At 38.7% G+C, this 14,641-nt stretch overlaps 1 protein-coding gene across 3 annotated transcripts; it reads left to right on the top strand.

The window, feature by feature from the left end:
* Positions 1–56: 56 nt before the first annotated feature.
* On the top strand, positions 57–13,875 carry Ppox (protoporphyrinogen oxidase). Of its 3 annotated transcripts, none has more exons than XM_071688641.1 (4): positions 57–79; positions 4,770–4,958; positions 10,917–11,031; positions 11,964–13,875. In XM_071688641.1, the coding sequence occupies exons 2-4, from the start codon at positions 4,783–4,785 to the stop codon at positions 13,062–13,064; spliced, it is 1,392 nt and encodes a 463-aa protein (XP_071544742.1). In that variant the 5' UTR covers positions 57–79; positions 4,770–4,782; the 3' UTR covers positions 13,065–13,875. The 3 variants fall into 3 exon arrangements, with proteins under 3 accessions (XP_071544742.1, XP_071544740.1, XP_071544741.1); XM_071688639.1 differs by having other exon boundaries at positions 62–157; XM_071688640.1 differs by having other exon boundaries at positions 69–169.
* The last annotated feature ends 766 nt before the right edge of the window (positions 13,876–14,641 follow it).

The following is a 14,641-nucleotide window of genomic DNA, read 5'->3' as shown; positions in this document are numbered from 1 at the left end:
TTCATATAAATATATAGAATAAGAATTGTAGATTAGCGATAAATATCGAGCTAAGGGATGATGAAACACGAGAGGATATGTAAGTTTATGTCATTTTCTCTCCGTTAAGGGAATGACACTATTTCACTCGGATGACACTACTTCACTCTATATTTCCGTGAATAAGACAGTTGTGTTTATACTTGCATATGTATTTAGTTTATATAAGGGGAATGGCGTTATAACTTACATATTCTGATAAAATCCATATCAGGAGGTTGTCTTCACATATATAATACATCCATTCTGGTATCATTATCATGCAAGTTTACTTGAAGTTTTCAGCAAGGTCCACGAAAGTTGACAGGGTAATGAAAGTAATGTAAAAGAGATTAATACATTAGAATGATAAGGAACCGTACATTTAGAAAATTCATCAAATATTTCTTGAGGGATTTTTGCTTAATTTCCATCATCCATGTTGCACCTATGTTAATTCATTGATGACACCAAATACTGAATTTATATATACTCATGCAAAATAGTATCTGACCCACAGATGCTGACTAGTAGGCAAAATAACCACTGTGCTTCAAGATTGTTTTGCAATTTATGTAAAGTTTCTTTGATTCCAACTTTATTCTTGGCTGTCCCAACTGGATGAAAGATAACATCAACAGGTGTGTCTTTCCGTAAGAACACTTAAAAAGACGGAAAATCGTAGTTCACAGGAAAAGATTGAAGAGATTTTGAGTAAAGACGTAGTTTGAGGGCACCCATAGGACCAGTGTACGGAAGAAAAGCATATTCACTAATGCCTCACATTTGGACATATGATTTCGAGGAGCAATAATAAGATAATGTGCAAGCACATTGGTATAATGGTGTGATAGTAAGGAGGGTTAAGAAGATGTCAGAAAATATGTAGAGAAAGGAAAAGGAGCATCACAAAGACTAGGAGAACCCGACCTACAGTGGAAATTCACTTTATTTTCTGTGGAATTTGAAATGAATGTGATTGTTTGGGTATTGCATGTACATTCAGTTGCTGGTATGTTTGGGCAATTTGTCATATTTGCTTTCACATAACCCTATCATAGCAAACTGTCTTAAAAATGTTCACCAGGTCATGAAAAGAAAAATGATTATACTGATATAGGCATATTTTGACTTTTAACAAAAAATGAAAACTAAAGTAATTTATAGCCCCTGGCTGTACCTACGTGAGGTTTTCGTACGTTCGTATAGTTTTTTGTTTCACCTACTTTAACTGTAAACCATTTTTCATAATTTTGTAGCCTTCCATACTTATTTGTCTTTAGATAAATGAATAGTATCTAAATCACTGTGGTTTCAGAAGTGGTAGAGGATGTGTGGATCAGGTGTTTGCTTTGAAGAATGTATGTGAGAAATACTTAGAAAAGCAAATGGATTTGTATGTAGCATTTATGGATCTGGAGAAGGCATATGATAGAGTTGATAGAGATGCTCTGTAGAAGGTATTAAGAATATATGGTGTGGGAGGCAAGTTGTTAGAAGCAGTGAAAAGATTTTATCGAGGATGTAAGGCATGTGTACGTGTAGGAAGAGAGGAAAGTGATTGGTTCTCAGTGGATGTAGGTTTGCGGCAGGGGTGTGTGATGTCTCCATGGTTGTTTAATTTGTTTATGGATGGGGTTGTTAGGGAGGTGAATGCAAGAATTTTGGAAAGAGGGGCAAGTATGAAGTCTGTTGTGGATGAAAGAGCTTGGGAAGTGAGTCAGTTGTTGTTCGCTGATGATACAGCACTGGTGGCTGATTCATGTGAGAAACTGCAGAAGCTGGTGACTGAGTTTGGTAAAGTGTGTGAAAGAAGAAAGTTAAGAGTAAATGTGAATAAGAGCAAGGTTATTAGGTACAGTAGGGTTGAGGGTCAAGTCAATTGGGAGGTAAGTTTGAATGGAGAAAAACTGGAGCAAGTAAAGTGTTTTAGATATCTGGGAGTGGATCTGGCAGCGGATGGAACCATGGAAGCGGAAGTGAATCATAGGGTGGGGGAGGGGGCAAAAATCCTGGGAGCCTTGAAGAATGTGTGGAAGTCAAGAACATTATCTCGGAAAGCAAAAATGGCTATGTTTGAAGGAATAGTGGTTCCAACAATGTTGTATGGTTGCGAGGCGTGGGCTATGGATAGAGTTGTGCGCAGGAGGATGGATGTGTTGGAAATGAGATGTTTGAGGACAATGTGTGGTGTGAGGTGGTTTGATCGAGTAAGTAATGTAAGGGTAAGAGAGATGTGTGGAAATAAAAAGAGCGTGGTTGAGAGAGCAGAAGAGGGTCTTTTGAAATGGTTTGGTCACATGGAGAGAATGAGTGAGGAAAGATTGACCAAGAGGATATATGTGTCGGAGGTGGAGGGAACGAGGAGAAGTGGGAGACCAAATTGGAGGTGGAAAGATGGAGTGAAAAAGATTTTGTGTGATCGGTGCCTGAACATGCAGGAGGGTGAAAGGAGGGCAAGGAATAGAGTGAATTGGATCGATGTGGTATACCGGGGTTGACGTGCTGTCATTGGATTGAATCAGGGCATGTGAAGCGTCTGGGGTAAACCATGGAAAGTTTTGTGTTGCCTGGATGTGGAAAGGGAGCTGTGGTTTCGGGCATTATTGCCTGACAGCTAGAGACTGAGTGTGAACAAATGGGGCCTTTGTTGTCTTTTCCTAGTGCTACCTCGCACACATGAGGGGTGAGGGGGATGGTATTCCATGTGTGGCGAGGTGGCGATGGGAATGAATAAAGGCAGACAGTGTGAATTGTGTGCATGGGTATATATGTATATGTCTGTGTGTGTATATATATGTGTACATTGAGATGTATAGGTATGTATATTTGCGTGTGTGGACGTGTATGTATATACATTGTGTATGGGGGTGGGTTGGGCCATTTCTTTCGTCTGTTTCCTTGCACTACCTCGCAAACGCGGGAGACAGCAAAAAAAAAAAAAAAATCTAAATCATATTCCACCAGTGTAATCACTTCAAGTTTTTTTTTTTTTTTTTCGCCGTCTCCCGCGTTTGCAAGGTAGCGCAAGGAAACAGACGAAAGAAATGGCCCAACCCACCCCCATACACATGTATATACATACGTCCACACACGCAAATATACATACCTACACAGCTTTCCATGGTTTACCCCAGACGCTTCACATGCCTTGATTCAATCCACTGACAGCACGTCAACCCCGGTATACCACATCGCTCCAATTCACTCTATTCCTTGCCCTCCTTTCACCCTCCTGCATGTTCAGGCCCCGATCACACAAAATCTTTTTCACTCCATCTTTCCACCTCCAATTTGGTCTCCCTCTTCTCCTTGTTCCCTCCACCTCCGACACATATATCCTCTTGGTCAATCTTTCCTCACTCATTCTCTCCATGTGACCAAACCATTTCAAAACACCCTCTTCTGCTCTCTCAACCACGCTCTTTTTATTTCCACACATCTCTCTTACCCTTACGTTACTTACTCGATCAAACCACCTCACACCAGACATTGTCCTCAAACATCTCATTTCCACCACATCCATCCTCATGCGCTCAACTCTATCCATAGCCCACGCCTCGCAACCATACAACATTGTTGGAACCACTATTCCTTCAAACATAGCCATTTTTGCTTTCCGAGATAATGTTCTCGACTTCCACACATTCTTCAAGGCTCCCAGAATTTTCGCCCCCTCCCCCACCCTATGATCCACTTCCGCTTCCATGGTTCCATCCGCTGCCAGATCCACTCCCAGATATCTAAAACACTTCACTTCCTCCAGTTTTTCTCCATTCAAACTCACCTCCCAATTGACTTGACCCTCAACCCTACTGTACCTAATAACCTTGCTCTTATTCACATTTACTCTTAACTTTCTTCTTTCACACACTTTACCAAACTCAGTCACCAGTGTTATTAGTAAATTGACTGAAAAGTACTTTTCTTCCTCTTCATTAAGTCAGTAAAATGGTACCTTGCCCTTAAACATTGTATCATAATTACAAGATTTCCATAGGCTGTTCATTATTTATCATGTTTCCTTCATTTAACTGAAACCCCAAATTTTTTCATCATTAATACCATACTCACTTATGAAGATAAAAAACTCAACTCAGGATTGGGAGCATCAGCCAAAGGGGTTGGAGTTTCTTTACCTGAGGATTTACAAGGCTTAAATGACTTCGTAAGCATTTTTTCTTGTTTCACTTGCTTCTTGTATTAAAATTTTTCTTTAGATTTCCAGAATCATTTTGGGTACCTGCTCGTTATTCTAGCTGGGTGGCTTACATAAACATGACTGACACTTCACTGACTACTTGGAGGACTTGAGTGGATATAATAAATTATAACTTACCCTGAGGAGTTTTATATCCCTTTTATATAAATTTTAGAAATTACTACAGCTTTATCAATAGTAGTTTAGTCAAATACACTTTAAACTACGATAACGATAGTTGATTACATGGTAGTTAAACTGTTAGATCTCAGTATACACCAGCACTCTCATGGATTTTGGAACACCATTTTTAAGATGAGTATATACAGTATTGTACTAAGTGTAAACTGTCATTTCTGGACATCTTTGTCAATATAACGCCATTCCCCAAACATATTTTTTTACCTGACATTGATACTGTACATGCGAACATGAATGAGTTTTGTATAATGAAAAATTTGAGAAAATGCTAGAAATGTCAATTTTTTCTTCATAATTTAAATGGTGTCATAAAGTATGCTATAACTAACAGTATGTATCTTTGTTTAAGAAACCCAGAAGAGATGACTGCAGTTTTAGGGGGTGGTATTAGTGGTCTTGCTGCTGCCTATTATTTGAAGACTCTTGGCTCATCATCCAGGATACTGGTGTTCGAGGCCTCACACAGGTTAGGTGGATGGATCAACTCAACCACTCATGAAGATGGAACAGTGTATGAGCTTGGGCCTCGGACACTTAGGTATTGTATTACAATATAGCTTTTGTAGCAAAATATTTACAATATAGCTATTGTATTACAATATAGCTTGTGATTAGTGTTGAAGAGAAAAACGTTATGATTTGTTAGAAGTCATCTGTGTATCTGTTGAGTCTTTTTTCATTATACAGCAGCATGACCAGATTTTGACACCAAAGAAGAGATTACTTTATGATGTTAATCTCTCTTGTTTATCTGCCCCTCTCCTTTTGTGACTTTCCCCACTGCACACTGAAATAGATAAATGGTGTTGGCCTGCTTAGTTACTTGAGAAATATTTCCACTTGTGTTGTCTAAATCTAAAATCAGAATGCAAACATACAGCTGACTCTTCTGTCTGGCTACATCTTAACTGTACTCTTTGTATGTTGTGTTGTCACATTTTACTGAGCTTAAGTTCAGGTGTTTATGATTACCAGAGTAAAAATCTTTGAGAATCAATCACTTATATGCCATGCAAAACATTCCCACCCTTCTTATCCTATCTCCCAACTAACTCCTCCATGGATCAGCCACAGGCAACAAGAACTTTTACTTTATGTAACCACCTTGTGCTTGAGCCATATATGGTTAAGAGTGTATCCCAGTACTCCTATAGTATAGCTTATGGCTATTAGAAAATTAAATAACAAACATGGAGAGTCTTTGGATTCTTGAAAATATTGTAATCAGGAATACAGGCTTTTTTATATACATCCCTGATGAGCACTTTTTCAAAAATATATGTTTACACCCATCCAGTCTTCACCTCTTTTCTCGTTAAAATTGATAATACTTTTCTTGTTACTGACGTACATCAACACTCCTCCGACACACTTGCTCTCTGATTTCTTTACCTCCTGGTTCCTTCCACTGATCATGCATTATATCTGCCCCCTTAAGGTCCTCAGATCCTAGTCTTACCTCTGTCACTTCCAGCTGGACACTTTCTTCCCCACTACCCCCTCCCTCAATGGGAAAATATACAAATTATTATCTAGAGTATGAATACAGGCTCTTTGGGGATCTTGTACTGTAAAAGAAATCATGCACAAGTTAGTGGAAGGATTCTGTTATAGGAAGAGCATTAGAAACAATTAGTTAATTAAGGTCGGAGTATCATCTTGGAAAGATGTATCATTTTTGCTGTTTATTTTTGTCCATGCTGATATTCAGATTTTCCAGTTAGGATTACATGTATGGAATGAGTGCAGTGAGAGTAAGTCAGGGATATTTCACATAAAGGTTATGGTTTAATGATGGGAGTCAGCAGATATGCCAGATGATATACAAACTATATCAAGTATTTTGAGATGGTTTGCAAAAGGAAGCTGAAGTTAGTGAAAATGTGGGGCGGGGTAGCGCCAGGAATGGATGAAGGTAAGGAAGTATGAATATATAATGTGTATATATGTATAATTTGTGTATGTATATGTGCGTGTATGGGTGTTTATGTATATATATTTGTATATGAGTGGATGGGCCATTCTTTGTACGTTTCCTGGTGCTACCTTGCTGATGCAGGAAACAGTGATTAAGTATGATATGTATTTTGTTTTCATACATATTCGCCATTTCCATGTTAGTGGGGTAGCATTAAGAACAGAGGACTGAACCTCAGAGGGAATATCCTCACTTGGCCCCCTTCTCTGTTCCTTCTTTTTTTTTCTTTTTGGAGAGAGAGAGAGAGGAAGGGGAGGATTTCCAGCCCCACACTCCCTCCCCTTTTAGTCGCCATTTACGACCTGCAGATAATATGTGGGAAGTATTCTTTCTCCCCTTTCCTCAGGTAGGGAGGATTTCCAGCCCCCCACTCCCTCCCCTTTTAGTTGCCATTTACAACATGCAGGTAATACGTGGGAAGTATTCTTTTCCCCCTATCCCCATATATATATATTCATTTATTTATTTATTATACTTTGTTGCTGTCTCTTGCATTAGCGAGGTAGTGCAAGGAAACAGATGAAAGAATGGCCCATTTCACCCACTTACAAATGTATATACATACAGAAGGAACAGAGAGGGGGGGCCAGGGGAGGATATTCCCTCAAAGGTCCAGTCCTTTGTTCTTGACGCTACCTTGCTAACATGGGAAATGGCGAATAGAAAAATATTTATGTGTATATATATATTATTTTTTATTTTTTTATTATACTTTGTCGCTGTCTCCCGCGTTTGCGAGGTAGCGCAAGGAAACAGACGAAAGAAATGGCCCCCCCCCCATACACATGTATATACATACGTCCACACACGCAAATATACATACCTACACAGCTTTCCATGGTTTACCCCAGACGCTTCACATGCCCTGCTTCAATCCACTGACAGCACGTCAACCCCGGTATACCACATCGCTCCAATTCACTCTATTCCTTGCCCTCCTTTCACCCTCCTGCATGTTCAGGCCCCGATCACACAAAATCTTTTTCACTCCATCTTTCCACCTCCAATTTGGTCTCCCTCTTCTCCTTGTTCCCTCCACCTCCGACACATATATCCTCTTGGTCAATCTTTCCTCACTCATCCTCTCCATGTGCCCAAACCACTTCAAAACACCCTCTTCTGCTCTCTCAACCACGCTCTTTTTATTTCCACACATCTCTCTTACCCTTACGTTACTCACTCGATCAAACCACCTCACACCACACATTGTCCTCAAACATCTCATTTCCAGCACATCCATCCTCCTGCGCACAACTCTATCCATAGCCCACGCCTCGCAACCATACAACATTGTTGGAACCACTATTCCTTCAAACATACCCATTTTTGCTTTCCGAGATAATGTTCTCGACTTCCACACATTCTTCAAGGCTCCCAGGATTTTCGCCCCCTCCCCCACCGTATGATCCACTTCCATGGTTCCATCCACTGCCAGATATCTAAAACACTTTACTTCCTTCAGTTTTTCTCCATTCAAACTTACCTCCCAATTGACTTGACCCTCAACCCTACTGTACCTAATTACCTTGCTCTTATTCACATTTACTCTTAACTTTCTTCTTTCACACACTTTACCAAACTCAGTCACCAGCTTCTGCAGTTTCTCACATGAATCAGCCACCAGCGCTATATCATCAGCGAACAACAAGTGACTCACTTCCCAAGCTCTCTCATCCCCAACAGACTTCATACTTGCCCCTCTTTCCAAAACTCTTGCATTCACCTCCCTAACAACCCCATCCATAAACAAATTAAACAGGATGTGTGGATCAGGTGTTTGCTTTGAAGAATGTATGTGAGAAATACTTAGAAAAGCAAATGGATTTGTATGTAGCATTTATGGATCTGGAGAAGGCATATGATAGAGTTGATAGAGATGCTCTGTGGAAGGTATTAAGAATATATGGTGTGGGAGGCAAGTTGTTAGAAGCAGTGAAAAGTTTTTATCGAGGATGTAAGGCATGTGTACGTGTAGGAAGAGAGGAAAGTGATTGGTTCTCAGTGAATGTAGGTTTGCGGCAGGGGTGTGTGATGTCTCCATGGTTGTTTAATTTGTTTATGGATGGGGTTGTTAGGGAGGTGAATGCAAGAGTTTTGGAAAGAGGGGCAAGTATGAAGTCTGTTGGGGATGAGAGAGCTTGGGAAGTGAGTCAGTTGTTGTATATATATATATATATATATATATATATATATATATATATATATATATATATATATATATATATATGTATATATATATATGGAAGCAGAAGTGAATCATAGGGTGGGGGAGGGGGCGAAAATCCTGGGAGCCTTGAAGAACGTTTGGAAGTCGAAAACATTATCTCAGAAAGCAAACATGGGTATGTTTGAAGGAATAGTGGTTCCATCAATGTTGTATGGTTGCGAGGCGTGGGCTATGGATAGAGTTGTGCGCAGTAGGGTGGATGTGCTGGAAATGAGATGTTTGAGGACAATATGTGGTGTGAGGTGGTTTGATCGAGTAAGTAATGGAAGTGTAAGAGAGGTGTGGAAATAAAAAGAGCATGGTTGAGAGAGCAGAAGAGGGTGTTTTGAAATGGTTTGGGCACATGGAGAGAATGAGTGAGGAAAGATTGACCAAGAGGATATATGTGTCGGAGGTGGAGGGAACGAGGAGAAGTGGGAGACCAAATTGGAGGTGGAAAGATAGAGTGAAGAAGATTTTGAGTGATCGGGGCCTGAACATGCAGGAGGGTGAAAGGCGGGCAAGGAATAGAGTGAATTGGATCGATGTGGCATACCGGGGTCGACGTGCTGTCAGTGGATTGAATCAGGGCATGTGAAGCGTCTGGGGTAAACCATGGAAAGTTGTGTGGGGCCTGGATGTGGAAAGGGAGCTGTCGTTTCGGGCATTATTGCATGGCAGCTAGAGACTGAGTGTGAACGAATGGGGCCTTTGTTGTCTTTTCCTAGCGCTACCTCACACACATGAGGGGGGAGGGGGATGTTATTCCATGTGTGGCGAGGTGGCAATGGGAATGAATAAAGGCAGACTGCGTGAATTGTGTGCATGTGTATATATGTATGTGTCTGTGTGTGTATATATATATATGTGTACATTGAGATGTATGGGTATGTATATTTGCGTGTGTGGACGTGTATGTATATACATGTGTATGGGGGTGGGTTGGGTCATTTCTTTCGTCTGTTTCCTTGCGCTACCTCGCAAATGCGGGAGACAGCGACAAAGCAAAATAATAATATAGTGAATTGGAACAATATGGTAAACTAGGGTCAAGATGCCATCAATGGACCGAACAAAGGCATGTGAAATGTCCTGGGGAAACCATGAAAATGTTAGATAAATGAGAAAATTTAAATGTCTAAATTGTGGTTTCAGATGGTTGTGTTTGGTGGGGTGGCATTTTAAGTGCTGAGCTGGGATGGCATTAGTGCTTGTTGGGTCATTTTGGTTTGTACTTGTGTATGTTGGGGGTGGGGGATCGTGAGTTTTGATTGCTGAAGTGTGAAGCATGAGTAAAGTTTTTATTTCTGTTTGGGAGTTGGTGGTTTACATGGGAAGGGTCTAGTGTTATTGCAGGTGGGAGTGTACTGGAAGAATCTTTATTTCATTATGTAGGTGTTAAATGTGAATGGTTACAAGGCAGCTGTTGATTGTCCAAGGTGCTTTTTTGCAGCATTGTTATATTTGATTTTGATAGGGAGGATGACCAGGCAGGTGAGGCATACTTTAGGATGTAGATGAATTGTTCGTATGGGACACTAAGGGGTTCTTTTTCATGACCAAATCAGGTACCATGTAGTGTTCTTAGGGTATTTAGTTTATTTTGCTGTTTTAGATTTGATGTTTGTGGTGTGAGGAGTGAATGCCTTGTGTTTGTCTTAACTGATGCCCAGAATAGTTTTTTTTTTGTTACTGAAAGAGAGCAATTGGCCATTCAAGGTGAAGAAAGGGTGTAGGTCGGATTCCTGTCTGTCTTGGGATAAAAGGGTAATTGGAGACAAAGACATTCTGCTCTGGGTAAGCACTCCTCCATTTGTATAATATAACGTTTCATGTTTATTGCTTGTGGTTGTCAGGGTGCTTTGGTGTGATTGTAAGGTCACCTACATGTCAGAGAACCTTCGTGCTACAGTCTGAAGGGGCTAATGGTAGATCATATACAAAGAGTTTGAAGAGGATTGGAGAAAGAATTGGTTGTGCAGAACGCAATTCTTTCCCCCATACTTGATTGCCATATCCTGTGTTAGCAAGATAGCAGCAGGAACAAATAAAGGCCATATTTGCTCTCATACATTCTCTAGGTCTCTTGTGTAATGCCCAAAAATACAGCTCCCTACCCACAACCAGGCCCCATAGACCTTTCTGAGATTTACTCCTGCCACTTCACGTGCCATAGTTCTGTCCATTAACTGCATGTCAATGGACCATGCATATGTAGTAGACTTTCGTATAAAGAAGAAAGAGTTCCAGCTCATGAATAGTTAAAATTTCCTGCTAACCTCCTCTATCTATATACTTTTTGTGTACGACAGAGCTGCAGGAAATGCTGGAGCAAATACACTTGCTTTGGCAGAAAGTTTGGGCCTAACAGAAAAAATCATTAGCATCAATTACAGTCATGCATCAACGAAGAATAGGATGATACAGGTACAGTAACAACTACCAAAATATATTTTCTTGGACATCATTTGTCTTATAGTTGGTAGTGGTTGATAGGCAGCCACTGACCAGGGAGGAATATTACTGGTACCACCTGCCTGGGTATCAGGAGGGTTAGTGACAGCTGCAAGGGAGCCAACACTACAGTGTTTGTAAAGTTGCACTCATCTTTCCCAGGTAGCTGCCTTTAATTCTGCCTCACTTACAGATGGACTGTTGGCATTCTGTCTACAAACATACAGTCTCTCTTTATCACACCTAACAATTGACAACACTTAACTTGCACAACTCATTCTTTGTAATTCTACATTTTTTTGCGGTGAGTGCTAAGCACTAGCCTTGCCTTTTGGCAGAATGGTAGGAGAAATAGATAGAAATAGTGTTGGGGGTTAAAAAAATCTAGATTTTATTTCAAATATGGTAGAGTATGAAAAACTCTTAAAAGTAGAAAAACTTACTTAAGCAAGTGAAGTAAAGCATAATGAAGAAAATTGTAAGATTCTTTGTTTTGAGGGAGACAAGCAAGGAGTGGATACATGTCCAGGAAAGCAAAATTAGTATATGTGGATCTTTAGAACAGTTATAACTTCTCTCATTATACAAAATTCAGCTCTTGCTTTCCCATTAGCAAAAACATTGGACACCATTCCAATGTACCAAAAGTTGTTCATATTTTATAGATTTTCATCATTTACACTGACATTTCATAGAGTTTTTCTTATTCCCTGAGATACAAGAACTTTGGTATTGCATTCACCTTTATGTTTTTTTAAAGTTTCTCAAAATGTTTAAAATCAATACTAAATTTTTGACATATCCCATATTTAGGATTATAAAGTACATCTATCTTCTTTTAATACTATGTTTGATTTATTGTATATCCTTAAAAAACTGAATTAAATCATTGTTGTTTTTTTCAGGTAAATGGCAAATTACATAAGCTTCCAAACAGTCTGAAGACAGCTTTTACAAAAAGTCCACCATTCTCAAAACCTTTAGCTCTGTATGCATTGAAAGATTTATTTGCAAAAAAGGTAATCAACAGTGATGAGAGTCTCTTTAGCTTCGTAAATCGTAGATTTGGTTTAGAAGTTGCAAATTATGCTATTGATCCAATGACAAGAGGAATTTTTGCTGGCAATGCTCGTGACCTCAGTGTGTTATCATTAGCTAAAAGAATGCATGAAGTAGAGCAGCAATATGGTTCTGTTTTAGGAGGTTTATTGAAAGATAGGAAAAATGCAGAGAAACCTGACTCAGCTTTGACCAAGTGTGAATTAGTCAAACAAGCAAGGAAGGAGAAGTGGGCTGTATGGTCATTATTAGGAGGCCTTGAATGTTTTGTTAAAGTTTTGGAAGAAAAGCTCTTACAGGATGGAATTGAAATCAGAAGAAATACACCTGTGAAAGGAATAAAAAAAAGCGGCAGAAAACTGGTTGTCCAAACAGAAGAAGAGGAAATGGAAATTAAGAATCTTGTGTCGTGTTTGCCATCCAGAAATTTGAGCACAATAGTCAGTTCTGTTAGTCTGGAGTTGGCAACTCTCCTCGGTTCTATTCCATACACAACTGTTGGAGTTGTAAACCTCGAGTATCCAGGTCACTTACTTAATGAACCTGCCTTTGGTTATCTTGTGCCATCCTCAGAACCCAACAAAGTTCTTGGCGTGATATTTGATACCTGTACCTTTCCCCAAGGTGACCGAACTATATTGACAGTAATGATGGGAGGTTATTGGTTTGAGTCCCTGTTTGGAAATAATCCTCCTCTTGAAAGCCTACTTGATGTTGCTATGAAAGAAGTTAAAGAGACATTGAAAATTAGCATTAAACCAGTGCGCCATAAAGTGAGCATCTTGAAAGACTGTATACCCCAGTATAATGTTGGACATTTTGAAAGAGTTCATAACTCAAGGAAACTTATACATGATCTAAAGCTTCCCCTAACTCTTGCAGGAAATTCTTATGATGGTGTTGGAGTTAATGATGCTATTATGAGTGCCAGAAAAGCAGTTTTATGAATGCTGGGAATAAATCATAATTAGATATAAAGAGAAATATGGTAGTTATAAACCTGGTTAATGGCTGCTATCCTCTCAATTAATGACACCAACACTCCTGTCTGTGTGCGTTACATAATTTACAGCTCTAAGTGATTTTTAAGGTCTGATTTAATTGAAATGTAATTGTGGTTAAAAGTAGAGGTATAAGATCGATAATTCAGTTATCCAGATGCCGGACATGAAAAATCCAAATGTCTGTGTATCTAAGATTCCTAACAAAATTGCAACAAGTTTGAATTTGAGACAGTAGTGCTCCCAGCTTATCTCAATTATTTTTATTATTTATCTTGTTCTGCCCTTAAAATGGTGACAAACAAGCTTCCATCCCCCATACTTCATCTTTCATAATCACCAAACTTTACATTACATTTGTTAAAAGCAGAGATATAGAATAATTTTGGGTAAGTTTAGTATGTTCTTTTTTAGGAGCTCTACTTTGTATATAGTCACATATATTACACAATCATCCCACCAGAAAGACTGGTATCTAAATACAAAATCCTCCATAATTTCAACGTTGCTTAGAGCCAAGGAATTCAGACTGAAGATTTTCTATCAATATTGTTAATAAATTCCCAAGTACAAGCCTCTAAAAATCATGTAATATGAAAATAAAGTAAACAATGAAGCGAATGCAATAAGTAACTTCATAAGGCGAATGTAAGCAGATAAAGGAGACAGCAATACTGATGTGTGTATGAGCCATAAAAATATGAATAATAGGAACTAAATGATGATGATTTTATGCAGAATATATTATATAAATCCACTCCCTGTTTTACTTCTCCAAAAGAAGGATGAGAGAAGGGGGGTAAGTGAGGATTTTCTGTCTAAGGCACAGTTATCTGTTCTTGATGCTACCTCGCTAAAGTGGGAAATAGCAAATATGTATGAAAAAAATTACAAAGCACATACTTTAAGCAATATATATCATACAAAAATAACCAGTAAAATCACAGAAATAGTACTGCATAAATTTAATTCACTCCTTTGACACTACTGTATAAGCATCTCCAAAATATCACTAGTAATATAACTGAAAATAAAACTAAAACTTTGGTTTAAACAATACATAAATTATTATCACATACAATGCTTATGTATTAAGATGAAATCCTTAAATTGTACTGCAGTGGTCAAAACATTATATATATATCTTGCATTTATAATATCAAAATATTACAAAAGTTACTATTATGAACACACTTTCCTTTTACCTTTATTACTATAAACAACAATCATATCATACACCTTAGATATGGTTTCTAATTTTTCTAACACTAAAGGAAATTGATAATTGAGTTAAACTGAAAGCAATCACATAGATGTCTTTTTCCACAACCTGTTGTATAAATGTTTGTTCAATTCTTTTACATAAAAATAATGTTTGTTCAATTCTTTTACACAAAAACAATTTTTTTTTTTTATATACACACAAGGATGTGACAGATTCATTCCAAAAAAGATGATACATGATTGGGGGCGAAGGACACCCCTGGAAACTCCATAGGTTTCAACATTCTTGGGACATCAAA

Source organism: Panulirus ornatus, chromosome 46 (assembly GCF_036320965.1).
Source record: "Panulirus ornatus isolate Po-2019 chromosome 46, ASM3632096v1, whole genome shotgun sequence".
NCBI classification, from domain to species: domain Eukaryota; kingdom Metazoa; phylum Arthropoda; class Malacostraca; order Decapoda; family Palinuridae; genus Panulirus; species Panulirus ornatus.
Note: the sequence above shows the minus strand (reverse complement) of the source record. Positions and strands in the feature narration are given on the sequence as shown.

Coding starts and splice junctions, on each gene's coding strand:
- Ppox (XM_071688639.1), top strand. CDS start 132: ATGACACTACTTCACTCTATATTTCC. Junction 158..4,769: donor CTACTTCACTCTATATTTCC/GTGAATAAGACA, acceptor TCTTTGTTTAAG/AAACCCAGAAGAGATGACTG. Junction 11,032..11,963: donor CGAAGAATAGGATGATACAG/GTACAGTAACAA, acceptor TGTTTTTTTCAG/GTAAATGGCAAATTACATAA.